General features: G+C 38.6%; 1 protein-coding gene across 3 annotated transcripts in view; it reads left to right on the forward strand.

The window, feature by feature from the left end:
- LOC129432334 (glutamate receptor ionotropic, kainate 2) overlaps positions 1-25,668 on the forward strand; it is a 41,796-nt gene that overhangs the window by 11,695 nt on the left and 4,433 nt on the right. For 2 of the 3 annotated variants that reach the window (XR_008640059.2, XR_008640060.2), the window contains exons 2-15: positions 6,290-6,457; positions 9,008-9,265; positions 13,140-13,321; positions 14,207-14,260; positions 16,932-17,105; positions 17,994-18,137; positions 18,858-18,965; positions 19,051-19,164; positions 19,258-19,464; positions 20,850-21,073; positions 21,826-21,944; positions 22,053-22,270; positions 25,051-25,276; positions 25,397-25,560. Coding sequence is in view for 1 of the 3 variants with exons in the window: in XM_055190680.2 (XP_055046655.2) it covers positions 6,290-6,457; positions 9,008-9,265; positions 13,140-13,321; positions 14,207-14,260; positions 16,932-17,105; positions 17,994-18,137; positions 18,858-18,965; positions 19,051-19,164; positions 19,258-19,464; positions 20,850-21,073; positions 21,826-21,944; positions 22,053-22,270; positions 25,051-25,276 (2,196 nt within the window). In the remaining 2 variants the exon portion in view is untranslated. The remainder of the gene's footprint in view (positions 1-6,289; positions 6,458-9,007; positions 9,266-13,139; positions 13,322-14,206; positions 14,261-16,931; positions 17,106-17,993; positions 18,138-18,857; positions 18,966-19,050; positions 19,165-19,257; positions 19,465-20,849; positions 21,074-21,825; positions 21,945-22,052; positions 22,271-25,050; positions 25,277-25,396; positions 25,561-25,668) is intronic. The other variant, XM_055190680.2, reaches the window with a different exon arrangement.

Consider the following 25,668-nt stretch of genomic DNA (forward strand, 5'->3'; position numbering starts at 1 on the left):
TTGTGCAGCTCCTGTGTTGTGTGTTTGTTTATTGGATGATGTCACAGCAGTAGAGGCGGCACAACTATAATGATAAGTCTATAATCCCGCCCACTTAGAAGCGGTACTAAACTGTCAGTGGAAAATCAAACCAAGCCAAAGTAAAGCGAGCTGAGTCGCATTGTGACGAGCTTATAGTCGTACCATACAATGGAAAAGAGCTAGAAGTCATCTCATGTTTCTGACCTCATCAATGTCTAAACATCAGTTGTATGAAAGCTCAGCTGAGATATGAGAGTATAGAGCCGTCCCTCTTCACGACTCAATCATTTGTGTCTGGTTTTATTTGAAATGTAAAGAGAGACGTCTGAGATGAATATAGGAAAACTCACGAGAACTCCACAAAGCCTCCCGAGCAACACATGAGCAATACACAAGAACTGAACACTGATATATAACTGATGTGAAGAGATAAATGAAATACATTTTCCTTTCTGAAACTGATCTGAGATCTCTGTGTGTGTGTGAAATAAAGCTCTCTCTTTCTCCCAAAGCACAGACTTGACATTTTACCTTTCTGTGTTGATAACATCTTCACAACCGAGGCTGTTTTTAGCACCACAAAGACTGAACGAGGATAAAAGATTAATCATAATTACACAGAGAGAGACACACGCATACACACATACAGACGCACACACACCCAACACACACACAGAGGCACATGCACACACACACAATAAACATGACATTATACACTATTCATGTTCCTGTAAACCACATATACCAACACACGCACACACACACACACACACACACACACACACACACACACACACACACACACACACACACACACACACACACACACACACACACACACACACACACAGTGTGATGAGTGATCTCTGTTTCTGTTCTCTGTCAGTCTGAGTGGTTCATTATATTTTCATGCTACATTAAAGGTGTGAATGTGTGATCACAAACAGCACAGTGTGAATAACACACAGCTTACAGCTGTCACACACACACACACACACAACGTGCTTTATGAGTGCTAGACAACATTCCTTCAGAATAATTTTTAGTTCTGAGTTCCCTACATCTGCATCTTTTCACATCAACAGGGGAGAGAGAGAGAGAGAGGACCATGTGTTTGTTGTGTATTAATACTGAATCACATACTGTATTGTATGACATCTTTTTAATGTTGCTGAAGTCTTTGTACATCAGCCTTTCTCTCACATTTGACATCAGACATTAAATAAAAATAATTCAGTTTAGTTTAAGTTTATTATCAGACTCATGATCCTTAAGTAAAGATATCATTATAACACCCACACACAGACTTGATACAATACATATAGTTACATATTATAGTTACATATAAATATTTTCACATATCTGAATATGTTGTTTACGATTTGTTTTATAAAAATTACAATTTATTGATGTATTATTATGAATGTAAATAATGCAACGTGGTTTATAAGTGCTGCCAGTGCTGGTGTGTGTCAGGGTGTGTGCGTGTGTTTAGCTGTACTAGTTTGGGGAAAGTTTTTCCCCACAGCATTAAATTTAATCTCCCTTGGAGGACGTTTAGAGAAATAGATTCATATATAAAGTAAACAGTGTTCAGTTTTCTTCTAAAAATAAAAAACACATTCTCACAGGGTTTGACTCAGCCTGGAGTTATTACAGTTAGCTTCATATTAAAACATCTGTGACTGTGGTATGTATGTACTCATTTAGAAAGAGAAAGTGTGTGTGTGTGTGTGTGTGTGTGTGCGTGTGTGTGTTTGTGTTCGTATGTATGTGTATGTGCGTGCAATTTGTGCATGCTTGTGTGTGTCAGTGGCTAGGCTACATAAGGGCCAGGGTGGCACTGCCCCACTTAGATTGACTGCTGGTCCACACAGTCAGAATATATACAGAAAATATTTTTGTGGGAAAGCAGAAGGAATCATGCATAAATGATAACAATATCTTTAATAATAATAATCGCAAAATTCTGAAATAACTAACTATTTATATAGAAAGTTTATCATTTGAATAAACCTTAGAAACCCTTTTTCACCAAACTTCACACAGATTAAAATTTCTGCCTTCTGCGCTCTCTACTGGTGCAGGTATTCCCAGTATTTCCAGATGGTGAGTTTTCCATAGCGCAAATAATTTAATTCACAGCCTCATTGATGATGAGAGTGTATTACAGGATCTAACAAAAAACATCACCTTGTTTCTCTCACATATTCAGTCTGTGTTTGTGTTTTTGTGATGAACAGATTCTGAAATAAAATGGGCTTTGATCTCTCCCTGTAAAATCGGTCCATCTGGTTCCCAAACAACAAGATTTATATCATCTGTTTAATGATAATGATAATAAACTAAAGAGAATAAATGGTGCATGCTTTAAACACATGCTCTGCTCTAATTCACACGTTTAATTTTTTTAGATTAATATTTTAGTTTTATAAATACATTTGTGTTTCTCTACAACACTACACTGTAAAACATTTCTGTAGAAATTACCGTATTACTGGGTATACTTACTGTAGATTTTACATTTATGTTATTTATTGGCAACAGTTTATTCAAGGTTAAATGAACATGAAACATTTTCAGTCTTTATCTTCTACAGTAAGTTACTGGCAACCAGCTGCATAATTACAGCAAATTTTTACAGTGTATTATCAAACATTTAAGCATAAGTACTTAAATCTAAAGATCTCCCTGTTGTTAATAATTTCTCAGTTAAAGCTCATCTTTGAACATTATAATAGCATATATAAAAGTTTTACCTGTCACAGTAATTTATTCATGCTTTAAAACAGCTTAAATATAAATCTATACTCATGCCTCATTTAGTATACGCAGATTTATGAATATGCAAATTGTTCCTTGTCTCTACTGAATCACACAACTCGGACTATAGATATGAATATGCGTATTAGTCCACTCTTTTGCACCACCTCAGACTAAAGATATATATGTACATAGATGCTACATTCTATTTATTCAACAATTTGTTCTCCTCCTTGGTTGTTCAGTGCGCGTTTATGATCAGACAATGGCGCATGCTGCTGATGTCTTGAAAATTAATACAATTTTCAAATTCTTTTAAAAGTTGTGGCTTCACAATTGAGATCTTTCTTAAACACAAATGGTCTTTTTGAACCTTTTCACCAGGATTTCGCTCTTCACATAGCTTTTCTTTGTGTGGTTAATGACATTCTTCTGTCCATGGATTCTAGGTTAATAAACATCCTGATTCTTCTCGATCTAAGCTCTGCATTTGACACAGTCTACTATGAAATACTCATCTCTTGCCTTTCTTTTTTTTTAAGAGCCACCCAAGAGTTTATTAAACAGAAAAGCATTAACATATTGTATACCACGGGTCTGTTGAATGCTGTATTCTGATTGGCTGAGAAATGCTCCGTGGGTATGCATTAATTTCTTTCTTCTTTTTTGACATTTAACATTGCATTTCTTTTTATCTATTTTTTATTTCTGTTCATCTCTTGCCTTTCTGATATCAGTACTAGTTCAGGTCTTTCCTTGTTCACATCAGCTACAGAAAATATTATATCACCATACATGGGTATAAATCTGCCACTGCTCTGGTCTCACGGGGTGTTCCTCAAGGTTCAGTACTGGGTCCACTTCTGTTTATATTTTTCCACTTGGTGACATCATACACATTCACAGATTTCAATTTCATTGCTATGCTGATGACATTCAAATCTACCATACCAGCTCTGATAGGCTATCCCTGCCTGACTCACTTACTTCTTGTATCAGGGATATCAAGCATTGGATGTCCTTGATTTTTCTTAAACTAAGTAAAAACAAAACTGAAATATTTATAATTGGCTCTGTTACCATAGTCAAAAGGATGGACCTGTCCTTTGAAATTGATGGGGTTCATGTTGAGACTCATCTCTATCTTTTGCCTCTCATCGTTAAAAACTCTTTTTTTCCATCTTTGTAATATTGCACGTCTTCAAACTTCTCTCACTCTAGATCAGGGGTGGGCAATTCCTGGTCCTGAGGGCCACAGCGCTGCAGAGCCCAGCTCCAACCCCAATCAAACACAGCTGAAAAATCTAATTGAAGACTTCAGGACTGTTTGGAAATGACATTCAGGTGTGTTCGATCTAGGCCGAAGCCAAACTCCGCAGGACTGTGGCCCTCGATGCCCACCCCTGCTCTAGATGATGCCAGAATCTTAATTAATGCATTGATCACATCACTTCTGGATTACTGCAATGCTCTTTTCCTTCCTAAAAAACTCATTGCAAGGTTACAGTATGTTCAAAACTCAGCAGCAAGCGTTCTCACCTCCAGAAGGAGATAATAACGCCCCTTAATCTGCACTATCCAACCACGACACGTCATTTAGTGCAGAGATCAGCTCATTTCCATTTCATAGGACACACCCCAAAACGGCAAATTTTTGCTCACACCTACAAAGTGGCAATTATAACATGCTATAATAAATCTGTGGGGTATTTTCAGCAAAAACTTTACATATGTATTCTTGGGACACCAAATATTTATTTGACATATTAAAAAAGTCTTGCGAAATGTCCCCTTTAAGATATTACTTCTAAAATTTAAGGTATTAAATTGTCTTGCGCCTCCATACCTGTCTGACCTACTCTACTTTTACTTTCCTGGTTTTTGGTTGTCCACTGTAGGTGGTAGGTGATTTAGTGTACTCAGCTAAAAACGTATCTTTTCAATATGTATTGTGGACAATGTGGCTAAATCTGGCCTTATGTGTTTGTATTGTGGATGTGGAGGTGCAGATTTGTATATCACTATGTGAAGCGACCTTGAGCTATGGAAAGGTGCTATATAAATACTACTTCTTTTTCTTCTACTACGTCAGCATGTCACGTTAGTATCATGCGCTGTAGTCAGCTCGTGAATGCGCACTGAACGACCAAAGAGGAGAACAAATTGTTGAATAAAATTGTTCGTTTTGTTTTCTTCATACTATTATTATTAAACTACTGATGGCACATGGACCTTTTTGAGGATGTCTTTTAATCAAACTGCAGTCTATTGGACAGACACAAGCCTTCCGGTTTCATCATATATCTAAAAATGTGTTCAGAAAACAATGATGGTTTAGAACAACAGGGGGTTAGTGATTTATCATCAAATTGTCATTTTGTGGTGAACTAACCCTTTAAGATGATGAGACACATAAATTGAGTTTGTGTGTTAAGATAATTGTCATCACTTCTATCTTATATTTCACGTATTTGAAGGCTCTGTTATCTCTCTATTTTCTCTTACAGTTGTATTGCATTTAGATTAAAGGAACAGTTTACCAAAAATTAAAAATCAGCCCATGTTTTACTCACGTTAATGCCATCTTAGGTGTATATGACTTCTTTTCTTTAGCTGAACACATTTAGAGTGATTTTAAATTATATCCTGACTCTTAGCCTTGTAATGGCATTGAATAGTGGCTGTTTAAAGGCCATCCATCAACAGAAAAATAAATCCATACAACTCCAGTGAATATATGTCTTCTGAAGCCTACTATATTCTAATTACTGATCAATATGTTTTGTGTAGTGATGAAAGAACCAATGATAATCTTGTGTACTCACTGTGGACTTTATTTTTTAACTATACATGACTGGACTGTACTGATGTGCATGACATCATCAGGTCATGTTTCCTATGAGATCATTGACACCAGAGTGATCAGTCACATGACATCTACAGCTCTGATGATTGGTTGAGAGTGCTGCAGTATGTGATGTCATCAGTCATAACTGTTGGATGCATAGATATGTATAAAGGCTAGATGTCTCGCCCGTGCTGCTGGCCAATTGAGTGGAACGTCCGCATTTGGCGGCCATCCCACCACAGGGCGCTCGCTCACTCGTAGCATTGACTTTTAATGGTGCAGATACTTTTAAATGACCATAACTTGCTTAATTTTCCACAGATTTTCAAACGGTTTGGTTTGTTATAAACTTCATAAATTTCATGAAACATGTTAAAGCATTCTGAATTATAGCTACGTCAATAACGATTGTAAGAAACCAAACCATTTGAAAATCGGTAGAAAATTGAGCAAGTTGTGGTAATTTAAAAGTACATGCATCATTAAATCATAATGCTACGAGTGAGCGAGGTGCCTGTGGTAAGATGGCCGCCAGGTGATGACGTTAGAGACTCCGTCGTAACACATCTAGCCTTTATACGTGTCTATGGTTGGATGCTTAAATGAAAATAATTAGATGATGTTTTGATATCCAGATGCTTGTCTGTCTGTCTACAGGTGGGATTTTCGAGTCGATCGAGAGCGGACCCTCAGGACCAGAAGAACTCGCCTTTAAATTTGCACTAAACACCATCAACAGGAACCGAACACTTCTGCCCAACACCACGCTCACGTATGACATCCAGAGAATCAACGTTTTTGACAGTTTTGAGGCTTCCAGGAAAGGTGAGAGAGTAAAAGTCACACAGGTTAATCTCAGAATGAATTTGTTTTCTTCCTCTGTTCAGATAAAAACTGTGTAAGATTTCTTCTCTTTTCTCCTCCCTCACGCTGTCCTATTTCGGTGTGCTTTATCATCTCGGAGCGAGCGCTTCAGTGCTGGACTCATTAGTAATTTTAATGACCCCCTTTTCTCTCAGACCGCTTTCAGATGCGATTGTCACGCTGGAATAAAAAGTAAAATTGGGCTCAATTTAAAGAAATAGCATCTGAGGTGCTTTCTCTGTCAAATAGCATTTGCTTTATAACCACAGAAGAAGATGAAATGGACAAATAGAGGCACATCATTTGAATATCTGCATTAGTGATCTTGAGTTCAGTAAAAAACATCATTTCACCATCTGTTGTGACAAACCGCTCCAGTCTTGTATGGGAACATCGGCTTACAGTAGCCGTTTCCATTACAGATTTGCGCAAAACTTTTGCATTATTTTCTAGATGGCGAAGAAAGAAATATGGGAGTTTTTGCGAAATTGACGTGTTTCCATTGGCTGTATTTTAAATTTGCAATGTCGATGTTCGATTTTTGTGACGATTTTGATGGAGTGGGTCAAATTGACCTGCATTGGATTTAATGCAATTCCTTAAAAATCACATTATGAAAAACAAGAAGGAATTAGGTATGAACAGGACCATTTTAGTATCAGTATTTATCACACATTACAAACACTTAAAATTAAAAAGTATGATTTAAAAAATGCATTTAACCACAATTTTTGACATGTTTGTTTTAACAAATGTTGCACAAAAACTGTTGCAACATTTAACATTTTAATTCAACATGTTTTTTTTACATACCTATGTTTAAAACATCCTAAATAAAACAATTTAATATTGCTGTGAAATGAAATTAAGCTTTTCTTTTCCTAAACAGGCTCATCTTTTGTTCTTGAGGCTCATTGTACAATTCAAGAAATCACTGTTTACATGATATGCACACATCAAACATGTGTTTCTGACTTCTTGCATTTTACACAAATGGTGCTTATTTTGGTTTCATGTTTTGTGGGGCACCATTGGCATCATCTGTATTCACCTCTGGATTTTCTGTGGGTCTGAATTCTTCTGCTTTACATAGTATTTTATATACATTGAAAATAGAATTGATAGTTCACATTTATTTACTTTTCTGTGTCTGAGGAAGTCTTTATCAGAACTGAAAATAGTGAGGAAAAGCTCACTTTTCCCTCTTCAGAGTAGTAAAACACCAACATATACGCAATAAATGTATTTAATTTGTGTCTATACAGTTGCCTTGGAACAAACAAATATGGGTCAAATTGACCCACGGACATCAAAATTGTAACAAAAAGCATTATTTGTGCTAAAAAAAACACTTCTAAAAACATCAGTGTATCCTAACTTTGCATGCATGTTCATGGCCCTAATTGAGAAAAAGTGACAAAATGTCTGCAAGAAAACGGTAACTTAAGTAGCATTTCATATACATTGTAAATAGAAATGATGTCTCACTTTTACCATCTGTGTCGGTAAAAGTCTTTTTCAGTACTCAGAAGAGTGCGGAGAAGCATTTTACCCCCATTTCAGGATAGTAAAACACCAATAAAGCAACACACACTAAAAATATATATTTAATTTAGGTATATACAGTTGCTTTGGAACAAAACAAAATGCGGGTCAAATTGACCCGCGAACCTCAAACTCGTTACAAAATTATTTTGGTACACTTCAAAACATAACAGCATCTCCAAACTTTGCATGCATGTTCATGGCCATAATTGAAAAAAAGTCACAAAATTTCAAGAATTAAATCACAGGTTAACTGGTTTATCCGACAGCTTAAAAATCAAAACGGGTCAAATTGACACGGAACATAATATGAGGGTTAAACGGTAATGGAAACACAGCTACTTACTGATATTTCACACCAAAATCCCATTGTTGTAAACTGGCAGGAGTTTTTCATCTGGCAAAAACAAAGTAAGTCATCCATATGACTCTTATAAGCCTTCTGAGATACTGCAGCTCAATTCTTACAATCGCTCAATGGTCGACCATTATGTTAGCAGTTTAAAGGTCATGGGTTTGATCCCAGAGAAGTTGAACACACATACTGATCAAATGTGTAGATTGAAAGAATTATATGTTGCTTTTGGATAAAAGTGTCTGCCAAATACATATGTAAATAAAGTCTTTATGCAAGAAACCCACCCAAATGTAAATGTTACAGTAATCAGTTAAACCGTTCCTTTAGATCTTTGTAAGAAGGAACATTGCGTTTTTGTGCTATAATTGCTTCAATTGTTTACCTCATTTGTAAGTCGCTTTGGACAAAAGCTTTTGCTAAATGACTACCGATAAATGTAAATCTTGAAGTGGTTTCATGCAGTCGTTTCAATGTATTTGAATATCAAGTGTTTGCAATATAATTGAGGGAGAGATAACTTTCTCTGGTAATTAATATTATCCATATTGAGTTTAATAAGTTTATGTTGTTGACAGAATATCTTGCTGTTTTTATCCTCACATCTACAGCCTGTGAGCAGCTCTCTCTGGGCGTGGCAGCGATCTTTGGCCCCTCCCACAGCTCATCAGCCAATGCGGTTCAGTCCATATCTAACGCCCTGGGCGTCCCTCACATTCAGACGCGATGGAAACATCAGGTGTCCGATAACAGAGACTCGTATTATGTCAGTCTGTATCCAGATTTCTCATCTCTGAGTCGGGCCATACTGGACCTCGTCCATTTCTTCAGATGGAGGACGGTCACTGTGGTCTATGATGACAGCACTGGTGAGCACAATGTTATTTATGGAATGTAATGATTAGAGATGCACCGATTGCGATTTTCTCACCCGATTTCTGATTTTTCTGTAGGTGTGACCTGCCAATACCGATTTTTGCCAATTATAAGAACTTTAATTGTCAGCATATAAGCTGCATAAAAATCACTTTTGTTTAATAAATAACTTTATTATTATTATTATTATTTAACATTGCACTTTTTATTTATTTATTGTGATTATGATGCCATTTGGAGGTTTGACTGGTTAGCGTTACAAGCGCCTGTGATCCACAGTAAAGACTGAGGGCATGTTTGACGTCGTGTTGCTCTGCGCAGATCGAGCGGCATATGATATCAGTACTATGATTCAAAAGCAAACGGAGAAGTCCGCTCCCAAAGTGCACCTGCGACACCCCGGCCGGGTGCGCGCAATGCTACACACACTTAAACTAAGTTATGTACTGCACAGACAGTTTAACTCCCTTTGCGAATGAGCACCATCCTAACAGTATGCATTAAAAAACGTCTAGTCAAAGCACAAGGATTCATAACATTAATAACAGCTTTAAGTCTTTTGCTATCATTTTAGTGATTTGCTGTGTCGTGCTTTCTCACCTCTTCTCAGTCAAGATTTAATGTTGTATGCCTCTCTGACATTTGATGTTTGGAGGAGAACACCACCGTTTTTCGATGTTTTGCTATGTTCTTACCTCAACTTGGATGAATTAATGCATACCCATCTTTTTTTGGTGCATGCACTTGGTCTTTGTACACTGCGTTGGCATTTAGCCTAGCCCCATTCATTGCTTGGGATCCGGGCAGGGATGAGTTTGGAAGCCACTAAACGCTTCCATGTTTTTCCTATTTAAAGTAGCAGTAATATTGAGCGAGAGGGGAATAGTCAGGAGTGATGATGTTACTGCACGCCGATGTCAAACTAAGTGCTCTTCCGCCATACAATATAGTTCTCATTTTTTATTGGCTTAAAAATTCGCATGTTATTTTGTTCCACCATACTTACTCGTGTAACTACTCATGTAGCAGTCTTTAAATTGAGAAAACATGGAAGTGTTTGGTGGCTTCTAAATTCATCACTGTTTGGATCCTAAGGAATGAATGGGGCTAGGCTAAATGCTAACACATTCACAATGCGTTGTACAAAGATTAAGTGCACGCATTGAAAAAAATAGGTATGTATTCATTCGTCCAAGTTAAGGTAAGAACATAGTAAAATATTGAAAAACTGTGGTGTTTTCCTTTAAATATGAGATGATAATGCATTTAACTTGTGACGGCGTTGTACATTTTGCACGTGTATTTTCATCTCACTGCGTCCATTTGAAACTATTGTGCCTCAGTGTAATTACTATGCAATTTGTGGGGGTGGTTTAAGTTGCGTTCTTTATGTCAAATGCATCGTGTTTCTGGATACAGAATTATATTAACATTCAATGCTAGCGTGCGTGTGTGCGTGTGACGTTATTTCTTGCGCCACTGGCAACAAAACGACCTGCTCGGAATCGGAATGTCGTAAAGTTACATGCGTAAAATCAGCCAATTCCGGTCTGTGGCCGGTGGATCGGTGCATCTCTAGTGGTGTATAAAGAGTAAATGATCTTCTAATATCTGTAGAGATCACAGCGCTCTGAAAATCTCATTCACTTTTCTCCTAATGCTGTTTGCTTTTGCACACATAAATCACATCGATGCTTTTCTCTCATTACTCTTTTCTAATTAATAGAAAGAATTTTATTATGTTCTCGGAGCGTTTCTACTGTAATCACACAAATTGAATGAAACCAGGCACTGAAGTCATTTGTTTTAATTACATATTCAGCAGCGGCTCACGCTGTCGGCAAATCAAAGCCTGTCTGGCATCTGCAAACACATTTCGCAGCCGGCGTGATGCTGAAATTCAGACTCTGTTCGCTCTTTATTACTGACCTGAGGCATCAAACCGCAGCTCAGCATCAGACGTGGATTTCTAGAAACATTGAGAGCTTGTGATTCCTGTGAGGTGGATGAGACGGATTAGACTTTCCTCATCGTTGCAGAGAACGATGCTTTTGCTTATGAATACATATATAGCATGAGCGGTACACACTGTTCTGTGTACAAACAGATTTAGGGAATGGAAAGGTTTATGATGAAAGTGTGTCGTGGTCAACCAAACACACGTGTGTCTTTCTTCTGAAAACCAGAAGAGATTGAGTAAAGTTCACATAGAAAGATGATCTTCACCTTTATTTATAGCCTAAGTGTAACACACACATCTGCACTCACATTTATGAACACAAATCAAGAAACTTTACAATATCAGGTTTAATACAAGCGGAGGACATTAAAACTCAATTAACAAATAACACAATAGTTTTTCTACAAACATCATACAGTATGCCGTAACATTAAAAGCATGAGATTGTGAAACCTTTCCAAAAAGTCAGACACATGAGCTATATCTGCAGAGGTCACACTTAAAAAATCTCTCTTCTCATCTTATCTCTGGGTGATTCAGATGTTGAGGCATCTTTAACTGTTTTAAAAGTCAATTCTGAACTCATAAAGATTAATAAGTTTAGGAAATGCAATTCATAACCAATTATTTATTGGATACTGTGATTTATTTTTGAGTAAAACACAATATTTAGTTTTAATGATGTTTTTTAGTTGTGATGTGCATTGATGAATGTGAAGGGTTGATATTTAGTGATTATAATTGAATACATTTACTGAATAATAATGAAGTAGAGATAAATCAACATAATTAAAGGCTGCACAACAAACACTGCCCTTATTTAATATTTTATTGCAAATGTTTGCATGTGATTAATGAGAATGACAGATAGTGATGAGAATTTGCAAATATAATTTAGTTTTTTCTTTTAAATGGATAGTTCACTTTAAAATGAAAATTCTGTCATCTTTTACTCATCCTCATGTTGTTCTAAACCTGTATGAATTTCTTTTTTCTGATGACCATAAAAGAAGATATTGACTTCCATAGTAGGAATAAAAAATATGATGGAATTCAATGGGTACCGTCAACTGTGTGCTTACCATCATTTATCATAATATTTTCTTTATCATTTCTTCATCATACTTTCAAAATATGTTTTTTCTATTATGGAAGTCAATGGTCACTATCTGCTGTGTGTTTACCATCATTTCTCAAAATATCTTCTTTTGTGTTAATCAGAAAAAAAGAAATTCATACAGGTTTAGAACAACATGAGGATGAGTAAATGATGACAGAATTTTAAAGTGAACTATCCCTTTAAGTTTTGTGTAAAATTATGTCCCAGACATTTTGACAAATGTATTATATTTGATTACTATTAAGAAAACATTAGTGTTTTGTGCTGATATTTACACCTGACTTTGTTTTCGTGTTCTGTAAGGATTTTTTGTAAGTGTTTTTTTACTGCATCTCTTTCTAACGTCCTCAGTCTCACCTACAGTATCAAAGGAGGCGGTTGCCAGGCGACCATTAGTTACCCGTTGTTAAGGTCACTGGAGAGCTTTGCTCAGCCCCTCCCACTGAGTTTCCCAAGATTCTGAAATGAGACTCGACCCAGAGGAGAGACATGTCTACACATCTGATCTGATGACTTTATACTGACCCCAGATATGTGTGTGTGTGTGTGTGTGTGTGTGTGTGTGTGTGTGTGTGCACAATAAAATAAGCTTGACACTGAATGTTAAACGGTCAGAAACACATTACAGTATTTTACTAAAGTAAAATGAAAAAGAATTTTGCCTCAAGAAAATATTTGATGTGGACACACAACACAGTCACCGCGTACAACACAGATTGTCTAGAAGAAACATCTCATCAATAAACTTTCACAATCTCGCTGTGTTGTATTGTCTGTGTCTTCACAGGTCTCATCCGTCTACAGGAGCTCATTAAAGCTCCATCCCGATATAACATTCGGCTGAAAATCCGACAGCTTGCTTCAGACACCAAGGATGCCAAACCGCTACTGAAAGACATGAAAAAGGCCAAAGAGTTTCATGTTATATTTGACTGTAGTCATGAGATGGCCGCTTGGATCCTCAAACAGGTGAATCAATCTCATTCAGATGTTTCTCTGCAGAGGTCTGAAGATCTGCTGCTTTCTCTTACACAGTATTGGAGAATTACAAGCACAAATCTCCTCTTCTGGGTCATGAGAATAATAAAATGAACACAGCTTGTTTATTTTTTAAGAGCTTTTCAGGTTAATGATCAATATTTCCTGAAATTTTCTATTACTCTACATTTTCAGACGTAAAAGGTTTCTCAATTCTCAGGGTGATATTTGTTAAAAGTATGAAATAATTGATATTCAGGAGACAGATGTTGTGTTCTCTTTATTCTTGGTGTTTTTTAGAAAGAGTTGAGTTCTCATTGTCAATCGTTCGCTTTAGTCTCATCTTGTTATACATGAGACAAAAGACCATCTCTTTTTCTCTCTCTCTTCTCTCTCTTTATGACTGAATCTTTCTGAACAGATGATTTTTTTTCACATTAGCAGTAAATCATTACGTGTCTTCCATCCCAATCATATTTCATATGTTAAATCTCAGTGTTATAAATTCTATTAGTCTTACATTACTGTGCAGGTCTCAGATCAGATTTAAGATGTAATTAAATAAGAGATTTGGCTGGAGGCTTTAAAGATCTTTGATTAAAGATTCTCAGTCATTAATGCAGAGTTCACTGATGAAGATCTTCACTCATCTCATCTGATGTTACTTCATAAACCTGATTTGTGTTTGAGTCAAAAAACCTGTCGAGAACAAATCGGATTCAAATTTTACCTCAAAACCAAAAAATATTTTATTAGAAATAGATATTATATTGCCATGATTAACAAAAAGACATCACAGTATTACAGGCAGGAATATAAAATGAATGCTGAATGGATTTTGGATAAATGGCATGTTAATGGTTTTTATTTTTAAAGGCTCTTTCTATGGGAATGGTGACAGAATATTATCATTACATCTTTACTACACTGGTAAGACACGCACACACAAACACATGCACAGATTTAAAGCATGCATTATTTATCAAAGAGGAAACAAAATTTTACATTTAGCAATCTCAAAGCTACATTTACTTGGATAATTGCTATAATTTATATACTTAAAATCACAGATGCAATCCGTGTGTTATTTTGAATCATGACTGTGAATGTCTGAAAGCTTTCCACTGGTGAAGCTTTGATCTCAGATATCTGTCTGATATCTTCTAAAGATTTGATTAATTTCTCAGCTTGATTCTTTCTGCATGATTTTTAAAAGCCCAGTAAATCAGAGACTTTGAGAGTGAGACAGTGTGTCTGTGTTCAGAGAGTGAGACATTGTATCTGTGTTGTGAGAGTGTGTGTGTGTTTAGAGGGTGAGAGTGTGTCTGTGTTTAGAGAGTGAGACAGTGTGTCTTTGTTCAGAGAGTAAGACAGTGTGTCTGTGTTCAGAGAGTGAGAGTGTGTCTTTGTTTAGAGAGTGAGACAGTGTGTCTGTGTTCAGAGAGTGAGACAGTGTGTCTGTGTTTAGAGAGTGAGAGTGTGTCTGTGTTTAGGGAGTGAGACATTGTATCTGTGTTGTAAGAGTGTGTCTGTGTTTAGAGAGTGAGAGTGTGTCTGTGTTCAGAGAGTGAGACATTGTATCTGTGTTGTAAGAGTGTGTCTGTGTTTAGAGATTGAGAGTGTGTCTGTGTTTAGAGAGTGAGACAGTGTGTCTTTGTTCAGAGAGTAAGACAGTGTGTCTGTGTTCAGAGAGTGAGAGTGTGTCTTTGTTTAGAGAGTGAGACAGTGTGTCTGTGTTCAGAGAGTGAGACAGTGTGTCTGTGTTTAGAGAGTGAGAGTGTGTCTGTGTTTAGGGAGTGAGACATTGTATCTGTGTTGTAAGAGTGTGTCTGTGTTTAGAGAGTGAGAGTGTGTCTGTGTTTAGAGAGTGAGACAGTGTGTCTGTGTTTAGAGAGTGAGAGTGTGTCTGTGTTCAGAGAGTGAGACATTGTATTTGTGTGGTGAGAGTGTGTCTGTGTTTTGAGAGTGAGAGTGTGTCTGTGTTCAGAGAGTGAGACATTGTATCTGTGTTGTGAGAGTGTGTCTGTGTTCAGAGAGTGAGAGTGTGTCTGTGTTCAGAGAGTGAGAGTGTGTCTGTGTTTAGAGAGTGAGAGTGTGTCTGTGTTTAGAGAGTGAGAGTGTGTCTGTGTTCAGAGAGTGAGACTGTGTGTCTGTTTTCAGAGAGTGAGAGTGTATATGTGTACATAGAGTGAGAGTGTATCTGTGTTCAGAGAGTGAGAGTGTGTCTGTGTTCAGAGAGTGAGACATTGTATCTGTGTTGTAAGAGTGTGTCTTTGTTTAGAGAGTGAGACAGTGTGTCTGTGTTCAGAGAGTGAGACAGTGTGTCTGTTTAGAGAGTAAGAGTGTGTCTGTGTTTAGGGAGTGAGACATTGTATCTGTGTTGTAAGAGTGTGTCTGTGTTCAGAGAGTGAGAGTGTATCTGTGTTCAGAGAGTGAGAGTGTGTCTGTGTTTAGAGAGTGTGTCTGTGTTTAGAGATTGAGAGTGTGTCTGTGTTTAGAGAGTGAGACAGTGTGTCTTTGTTCAGAGAGTGAGAGTGTATCTGTGTTCAGAGAGTGAGAGTGTGTCTGTGTTTAGAGAGTGTGTCTGTGTTTAGGGAGTGAGACATTGTATCTGTGTTGTAAGAGTGTGTCTGTGTTTAGAGAGTGAGAGTGTGTCTGTGTTTAGAGAGTGAGAGTGTGTCTGTGTTCAGAGAGTGAGAGTGTATCTGTGTTCAGAGAGTGAGTGTGTGTCTGTGTTCAGAGAGTGAGACATTGTATTTGTGTGGTGAGAGTGTGTCTGTGTTCAGAGAGTGAGAGTGTATCTGTGTTCAGAGAGTGAGAGTGTGTCTGTGTTTAGAGAGTGAGAGTGTGTCTGTGTTTAGAGAGTGTGTCTGTGTTTAGATTGAGAGTGTGTCTGTGTTTAGATTGAGAGTGTGTCTGTGTTCAGAGAGTGAGACGGTGTGTCTGTGTTTAGATTGAGAGTGTGTCTGTGTTCAGAGAGTGAGAGTGTGTCTGTGTTTATCTCACTCTCTGGGCACAGACGCACTCTCACTCTCTGAACACCGTCTCGGTGTGTATGTGTTCAGAGAGTGAGAGTGTGTCTGTGTTTAGAGAGTGAGAGTGTGTCTGTGTTTAGAGAGTGAGAGTGTGTCTGCGTTCAGAGAGTCAGAGTATCTGTGTTCAGAGTGAGACATTGTGTCTGTGTTTAGAGAGTGAGACAGTGTGTCTGTGCTCAGAGAGTGAGACAGTCTGTCTCTGTTCAGAGAGTGAGAGTGTGTCTGTGTTAAGAGAGTGAGACAGTGTGTCTGTGCTCAGAGAGTGAGACAGTCTGTCTCTGTTCAGAGAGTGAGACAGTATATCTGTGTTCTGAGAGTGAGAGTGTGTCTGTGTTCAGAGAGTGAGAGCGTGTCTGTGTTCAGAGAGAAACATTGTATCTGTGTTTAGAGAGTGAGAGTATATCTGTGTTCAGAGAGTGAGACAGTATATCTGTGTTCGGAGAGTGAGACAGTATATCTGTGTTCAGAGAGTGAGACAGTATATCTGTGTTCAGAGAGTGAGACAGTGTGTCTGAGGGAGACAGTGTGTCTGTATGATGTGTTGTACTGTACGTGTACACACACAGGATCTGTTTGCGCTGGATATGGAGCCGTATCGGTTCAGTGGAGTAAATATGACTGGATTCAGGATCCTGAACACAGAGAGTCAGCAGGTCTCATCCATCATTGAGAAATGGTCAATGGAGCGACTGCAGGCGCCACCCAAACCTGACTCAGGTCTACTGGACGGCTTTATGACGGTGAGTGTGTGTGTCTGTTTGTACGTGTGTGTCTCTATGATTCAGAGAGGTATATTGTGTTTAAAATGTTCAGTGAGTGAGTTCTGTGTTCTTCTCTCAAAGAAAGAAGTCTCTTGTGTAAATCATCTCATCTGTTAACCTTATTAATATCAGAAGATAAAGGGCTCAGTTAAATAATAAATAAGTGATGTGAGGTTGAAGACATGAGCTGATGAAGTGTTTCATTAGAATTATGGATGTTTATGAGAAATCTTCCTCTGAACTTATTTGCATGAGTAAAGCTCATCTTCAGATAATGGACTTCATTACTTATATTCAATATGATTTCAGTCTCTATATGACTGTAAGTTCATTTGTGCTTCAATGCTTGTTAATTAAAAACAAATAGATGACATCAGACCATCATGTGTGCGTGTAATAAAAAACTAAATGTACATGAGACAAAAAGAGTGACACTACAACAGGTTTGAGAGAGAGAGAGAGAGAGACATTTGTTCACTCACGCTCTCTCTCTATCATCTTCACAACCATTGCTGTCAGTGAGGCAGTGTTGCCATGGAAACCATTGCCCGTGTGGTGAATCTCTGTTGCTAGCATACAGCAGGAGGCCTGTGATGGGAAGAGGGTTGCCACAGTGATTTTAGACCATTAAGCACAATGTACGGTGTGATTTATTACTGTCTTACTGCAGACAGAGAGTGAGACAGATTCTACACACACACACACAGAGTTGTATTAGTGATCTGTAAGTGTTTATTTTTCCAGGTTTGTGATATTTACTCTCTCTCTATAACTGTAGCTCACTCAAAACCTCTTGACCTTAAAGTTAAAAATTATTCAGAATTCATTAATAAAAACTGTGTGTGTACTTGTGTGTGTTTTCTGCAGACGGATGCCGCTCTCATGTATGATGCTGTTCATGTTGTCGCTGTGGCCGTTCAGCAGTCACCTCAAATCACTGTGAGCTCACTGCAGTGTAACAGACACAAACCCTGGCGATTCGGAGGAAGATTCATCGGCCTTATTAAAGAGGTACACACACACACACACACACACACATTACACACACAGATTGTCATTGTCACACAAAGTCTCTCACTCTTGACTCACTCTTTCTTCTCCTGCAGGTGTGTTTCTCTCTTTCCTCATGTGTTGATGTTGACGTGTGTGTTGTGTCATAATGTATCTCTCTCTCCCTCTTTCTCTCTCTCTCTCTCTCTCTCTCTCTCTCTCTCTCTCTTTCCTGTCTCTGAGCTTTGAAGTCAAACTTCAGAAGAGATCATCATAAAGAACAATGAGTCTCTTTCAGACAGACTGATGCTTTTATTCTGCACTGACCAAACACACAAACATATAAACACATTCACATTGTGTCTCTGTGTGTGTTACTGCTGATGTTTGTGTCAATTAACACTGAAATATAAACTCTGACTGAGATGTAAATATTTAAAGATATGATTGAACGACCAAGCTTAATTCAGTTCTAAAGGAATTATAATTTGTATCTGTTTGTTGTATTTGCAAGTAAATCATTCTTTCTGATTTATTAAGAGAAAAAGTTTGATCAACACTGAGGAGAAGTCACTCTTTATTATCTCATATAAATACTCTGTCCTAGTGTCCTACATAAAACAGACAGTTTACAGACTCATCCATCACTTCATGATATTTCACTGACACACACACACACACACACACACACACACACAGACCCATGTATGTATGTAAATGTTCAGATTTTTCTTTATACAGGCTTCCTGGGACGGACTGACGGGTCGAATTCTCTTCAACAAAACGAACGGTCTGAGAACAGACTTTGATTTGGATGTCATCAGTCTAAAAGAGAATGGACTGGAAAAGGTATGTGTGCGTGCGTGCGTGTGTGTACATGTGTGTGTATGCGTGTGTGATTGATTCATAGTGTATTTTTGTGTTTCTTGCACAGATAGGCACATGGGATCCTCCTCGCGGACTCAACATGACAGAAAACCACAAGAGTAAAATGACCAACATCACTGACTCACTGTCCAACAAATCACTGCGTGTGTCCACTATATTGGTAAACACACACACACACACACACACACACACACACACACACACACAGAAGAATCATCAGATTGTCTTTTTATCTCTCTCTCTTCTCTTACAGGAGGAACCGTATGTTATGTTCAAAAAATCTGACAAACCTCTCTATGGCAATGACCGGTTCGAAGGTTTCTGTGTGGACCTGCTTCGGGAACTTTCAGGAATCCTGGGCTTCCGTTACGAGATCCGATTGGTGGAGGACGGAAAGTACGGAGCGTTCGAGGAGAGCACGGGCCAGTGGAACGGCATGGTCCGTGAGCTGATGGATCATGTAAGTGATGTTGCCATGGTAATGGAGAGCAGATGTTGAGATGTTTGAAGTGTTGTTGGGTGGAGGATGCTGACTCACGCTGTCATTTACATAAGTAAATAATCTGTCACTTCTCTAACAAAGACGTCAGTCCTACCCGAAACACCGGCTGGTTCGGATGGAGAAGAGCGTCTGGAGGATAAATATGAAAACATCATCAGACACTATGAACTGCAGGACACAGATCTGATTTGAATCTACTGTCCTGTACATTTGTCTGAGTTTAAAGGGGACATGTCATGAAAATTTGACTTTTTTCATGTTTAATTCTTTCACCGCCATTGATGAGATAACTCGTCAATTAAGAGAAAACCACTTCCTTGTCAATGACGAGAATTTTCGGCCATCCGCAATACCGCTATTATCCACCAGGTGCACTTGCGCAACTTATACAACCTGGAAGTAGCGCCTCACGTGAAAAAGAAAGAACTCTGTGTATGTTTTAAAGATCGCTCTGCATCTGATGTCCATCAAAGTCCTTCACCAAAATTGAATTATCTCAGCTTTTTGCTCAAAATTGGATGTTTTTGAAGAAACCTACCCATATTTGAGAGGTGATAAAAAGAGAACCAATAAAGGTAGGATGAAATGTTTTTGTTTGAAAGCAGAGGGTCTGCTCTTTCATTTGATATATTGTTTGTTTATATATTTAAAGAAGAACATTTTCTGGAAGGCATTAACCTTTTGTGAAAAGGCATTAAACTTTTGTGGTGCTGGCTGGCAACTTTTTTTAAACGCTGGCGGTGAAAGAGTTAAGTGCTATAATTGGGTCCCCAGTGCTTTTATCAACCTAGAAAATGTGAATAAGATCAACCCAGTAACTTAGTTTTAGTAAACCATTCTCCACAAGCATGTGAAAAAATAGCTCATTGAAAATCGCTCCCCTTGTGATGTCAGAAGGGGATAATACCGCCCCTTTATCTGCACTATCCACACACCCAAAAATGGCACCTACAAAGTGACAATTTTAACATGCTATAATAAATTATCTATATGGTATTTAGAGCTAAAACTTCACATTTGTACTTTGGGGACAACAAAGATTTATTTGACATTTTAAAAAAGTCTTGTGAAATGTCCCCTGTTATAGATTGTAAGAGTTTGTTGTATTCAAATCTGTAGCGTGAAGTTTATGTTTGCAGTTTGAGGTCTTAAAGGAGAAGCAGTCTATTCTCTATGAGTATTTTTACACTTCCTCATTTGACTTTTATCCAGAGAGTGTATTAAAGCGATACATCAGGTGAACTGTTATTTGAATCAAGTTACGCGTGTTGAACCGGACCGGATGTTTCTGGACTGACTCGCTTGTCTTCTCTGATTTATCTCTTCTGTTTGGTTTTTGGCAGAAAGCAGACCTGGCCGTGGCACCGCTGACCATCACATACGTCCGTGAGAAGGTGATCGATTTCTCCAAACCCTTCATGACTCTGGGCATCAGCATCCTGTACCGTAAACCCAACGGCACGAACCCCGGAGTCTTCTCTTTCCTCAATCCTCTCTCACCTGATATCTGGATGTATATACTACTGGCCTGCTTGGGTGTCAGCTGTGTGCTGTTTGTCATAGCCAGGTAACATTTACCTGTACGAGTCTGATAACAGAGTCTGATTCATTTATTGCCATTTGTGTCTGCTCTTAAGGAATTAAAAGGAAAAATGGGCAAAATGAGTGGGAATGCGCACGGTGTAATTTTGAGCTAAAGGCAAAAGAACTTATAAATATCATGGCCATTTTATGATTAATTGATATACATTTTTTACATACTGTTCCTTTAAGCACAAATAAATGTAGAGAGTAATTCATATTCATATTAGTGAATTTCATTTATAATGTCTTTTCAGTTTGTCTAGTAATGTAACTCATTTTAGTGTCGTGTGAATGATGTCAGTAGTAAACACGTATGAATGATGTCATGATGTCTTCTCATTTCAGTTCCTCATGAGTTCCTCTGCTCGCAGTGAATCTATCATGAGTTTCTGTTTAAAACCCCTCTGGATATCTCATCACGACTTTATCCCTCATCGTTCTCTCTTATATCCGTTTCTCCGGATGTAATATCTCCCCACACTTTTCTTTAACTCAATCTGCTCAGTGTTTATGACTCTCATGATAATAATACTGTATTTTACCAGAGGACATCAATCAAACTCTTTACAGAGCAGAAATCAGATCTATGGATCTCCAGAGGAAAATTCAGTTTTAAAGAGACTCTGGATGTTTAACACTCAACTCACTTAGTTTCAATTATAATGAGTGTTTATGAGATTTCACGAGTCTGTCATATAGTAGTCTGTGTTTGTTTGTGTTCTGGTTGTGTTTTAGGTTCAGTCCATATGAGTGGTACAATCCTCATCCATGTAATCCTGACTCAGATGTGGTGGAGAATAACTTTACACTGCTCAACAGTTTCTGGTTTGGTGTTGGAGCTCTCATGAGACAGGGTGACTGATTGAATCACACACACATGCACACTGAATGTCATCATTGATGTGTATTAATATAAGTTTAGGATTATAACATGACTAAACTAAACTGCTGTCTGTCCTCAGGTTCTGAGCTCATGCCTAAAGCTCTGTCCACGAGGATCGTGGGAGGAATCTGGTGGTTTTTTACCCTCATTATTATTTCATCCTACACTGCAAATCTGGCCGCTTTCCTGACCGTGGAGCGAATGGAGTCACCCATCGACTCTGCAGACGATCTGGCCAAACAAACCAAGATTCTGTACGGCGTGGTGGAGGACGGCGCCACCATGACTTTCTTTAAGGTACTACAGTTGGAGTGAGATAACGCAAATGAAAATTTGGAAAAAAAAATATTTTTAAAGGTCCCGTTCTTTCCGTGTTTTTGAAGCTTTGATTGTGTTTACAGTGCGCAATAACATCTGTTCATGTTTCATGCAATTGACTTATCTCTATAGCGCTGTTTTCACTGTCCTAAAAACGGTCTGATGTCCAGTGGCGGCTGGTGACTTCTTTTTCTGAGGGCGCACGATGCGAAGTTCGTCACAACATGTATGTAGCCCGTCATGTGTGTGGTACGTAATTTCAAAATGTGTGTTCTGCGCTTTGGGGGATCGTGTGTGCATCACGTGTCGTGCCAGGGTGAGTGCCTGCTGCAGACGCGTCAGGGGGTTTGTGATGAAAGAGACGATCATGTTTGCCAGATACTCGCATAATCTCATGCCTAATCAGAGTTTAATGTTAAGGGAGTGCCTTTTGGAACATGAGCGTCTCTTTTATCATAAACGGTTTTGACGCTAGTGCAGCAGGCACTTATTTTGACAAAACACATGATGCACACATGATCTCTCCACACCCATGACACATATTTTGGAAAAGGGAACCACACACATGATACTCCGAACACTTATTCTGAATTCGCGCCCCTCGGATGAGAAGTCACGAGCCGCCACTGCTGATGTCTTCCTTGTTCTATGAAGTCCCTCCTTCAGAAATACGTATCGAGTTCTGATGGTGTAGTTTGTTTAGTGTGTTTTGATTCGACAGCAGCTTAGCTTAGCAGAGCCGTAGCTGGCGACTGACGTATTCCTGTGAGCGGAGTTTAGTCAAAAACTCTTATGCTGCGTTCACACCAGCCACGGTAGAGACGTCAAGCGCGAGTGATTTCAATGTTAAGTCAATGTGAAGACAAGTTGACGCGCATCTGGAGGTCTCGCGGCGCGAATGAGGCGATTCCGCGAATTGAGTGTCTGGTGCGGTACGTGCGTATGGTGCGTTTTTTGATTTTGCGATTGACGCGAATTTGCGTCTGACGCCCGAGTTAAAAAATTTCAACTTTGGTGGATTTTCGCGCCGCGTTGACCAATCAGGAGCCTGCTTGCTGCAGTGGTGGCAGCCCCGCCCGTAGTCACTCATTTAAAGGATTAGTCCATTTTCTGAAAAGAAAAATCCAGATAATTTACTCATCACCATGTCATCCAAAATGTTGATGTCTTTCTTTGTACAGTCGAGAAGAAATTATGTTTTTTGAGGAAAACATTGCAGGATTTTGCTAATTTTAATGGACTTTAATAGAGCCCAACATTTAATACTTAACTCAACACATAACAGTTTTTTCAACGGCGTTTCAAAGGACTATAAACAATCCCAAACGAGGCATAAGGGTCTTATCTAGCAAAACGATTGTCATTTTTGACAATAAAAATAACAAATATACACTTTTAAAGTACAACTTCTCGTCATGTAGATCTGGTCGTGATGCGCCAGCTGACCCCACGCAATACGTCATGACGTCAAGAGGTCACAGAAGACGAACGCGAAACTCCGCCCCAGTGTTTACAAGTGTGTTGAAAGAGGACCGTTCCTACGTTGTTGTATGTCAACTGATACTAATGAATGTTTTTGTGGCAGTTTATTGTTTAAAATGGTCCGCAAATGTGCATTTTATATATGTCACACGTGACCTCCCTACGTCACTACGCATTTACGTTAGGTCGCGCTGGACCGGACCTAGACGAAAAGTTGTGGTTTAAAAGTGTATATTTGTTATTTTTCTTGTCAAAAATCGTTTCGCTAGATAAGACCCTAATGCCTCGTTTGGGATTGTTTATAGTCCTTTGAAACTCCGTTGAAAAAAACTGTTAAGTGTTGAGTTAAGTATTAATTGTTGGTGTCTATTAAAGTCCATTAAAATTAGAAAAATCCTGCAATGTTTTCCTCAAAAAACATAATTTCTTCTAGACTAAACAAAGAAAGACATCAACATTTTGGATGACATGGTGGTGAGTAAATTTTCTGGATTTTTCTTTTAAGAAAATTGAATATTCCTTTAACATGGAGTAACGCTTAATATTGTTCGTGAGCAGTCACCCGGAGCTATACGATACAAGTTCTAATTTCCATAGAGACAGGAATAAAAAGCTTGGAAGAGTGTCAGTGAGGACATTGGGCAAACTGGTAAGTTGTAAATACACATTTCACTTTTGAGTCAAGTGACATTAATCACCCCGCGGCATTCCCGGCATTTTTTTAACTATTTCCCCCCTATAGTAAGGTGACCAAATACAAACCGGTAACTCTCAACCCCATAGCACTTGCCCCTTCCACAGGAAGCGGATTTCACCTCTGACGTCAAATGCTTGCTTTTTCCGCGCGTCTACTTACCTCTAGACACGCGAATGCATTCAAAATGTTCAAGCGGCAAACTAGACGCGGTAGGCGCGATTTTGACGCCTCAAACCCAGCTGGGGTGAACCCACGGTTATGTTAACGTCATTAAAGCAGGAATTAGAGGGCTGTAGTCAAACCGGCCGTTCGCTCTAGGCTTTGAAAGAGGAATTCTGTTAAAAAAAATATCGCTTGGCATTGAACTTTGAGCTTTATCAGTTTACAGGTATTATTTATGCTCTAACAGCAGCATTACACACTAACTAAAGTTTGAAAAATGGGGTCAGGAAGAACGTGACCTTTAAAAAATCATGATGTGCTTCATCAGACTCTCTCTCTCTCTCTCTCTCTCTCTCTCTCTCTCTCTCTCTCTCTCTCTCTCTCTCTCTCTCTCTCTCTCTCTTTCATTCTGCTGCAGAAAACTAAAATCTCCACGTATGATAAGATGTGGGAGTTCATGAACAGCCGTCGACAGTCGGTGATAGTCAAAAGCGTTGAGGAAGGAATCCAGCGGGTTCTTACATCAGATTATGCATTCCTGATGGAGTCCACGGCTATCGAGTTTGTCACCCAGCGTAACTGTAACCTCACGCAGGTCGGAGGACTCATCGACTCCAAAGCGTACGGTGTCGGGACGCCAATGGGTGAGAAATACACAACCTCATCGAGTAATTTTTTGAGATTCAGATGACAACATTGGACACTTGTGTACCTCAGTCTCGTATGAGCTTCATCTCATTGATCATTTATATCTGTCACAACAGAGCTGTATCTCAGCATCCACACATCTGGACAGAACACTAACACATCACCATCCCATCATCATAAACCCGTCTCCATGACGATCACTCGTGATTGATGAACCTGCTGTGCAGAAGACCTGAATGAATTCACAAGACAATATTTATTGTTGTTTATTGCTGAGGAGGTGCTGTGTTTATTCTTATCGGAGTCATCTTTTCTTATGTTTTATGCAGTGTTTTTTGTAGATGTGCTCATTGTGCATTCAGCTCATGTTTCAGTTGTCTTCGGCTTT

This window comes from Misgurnus anguillicaudatus, chromosome 1 (assembly GCF_027580225.2).
Source record: "Misgurnus anguillicaudatus chromosome 1, ASM2758022v2, whole genome shotgun sequence".
Classification (NCBI taxonomy): domain Eukaryota; kingdom Metazoa; phylum Chordata; class Actinopteri; order Cypriniformes; family Cobitidae; genus Misgurnus; species Misgurnus anguillicaudatus.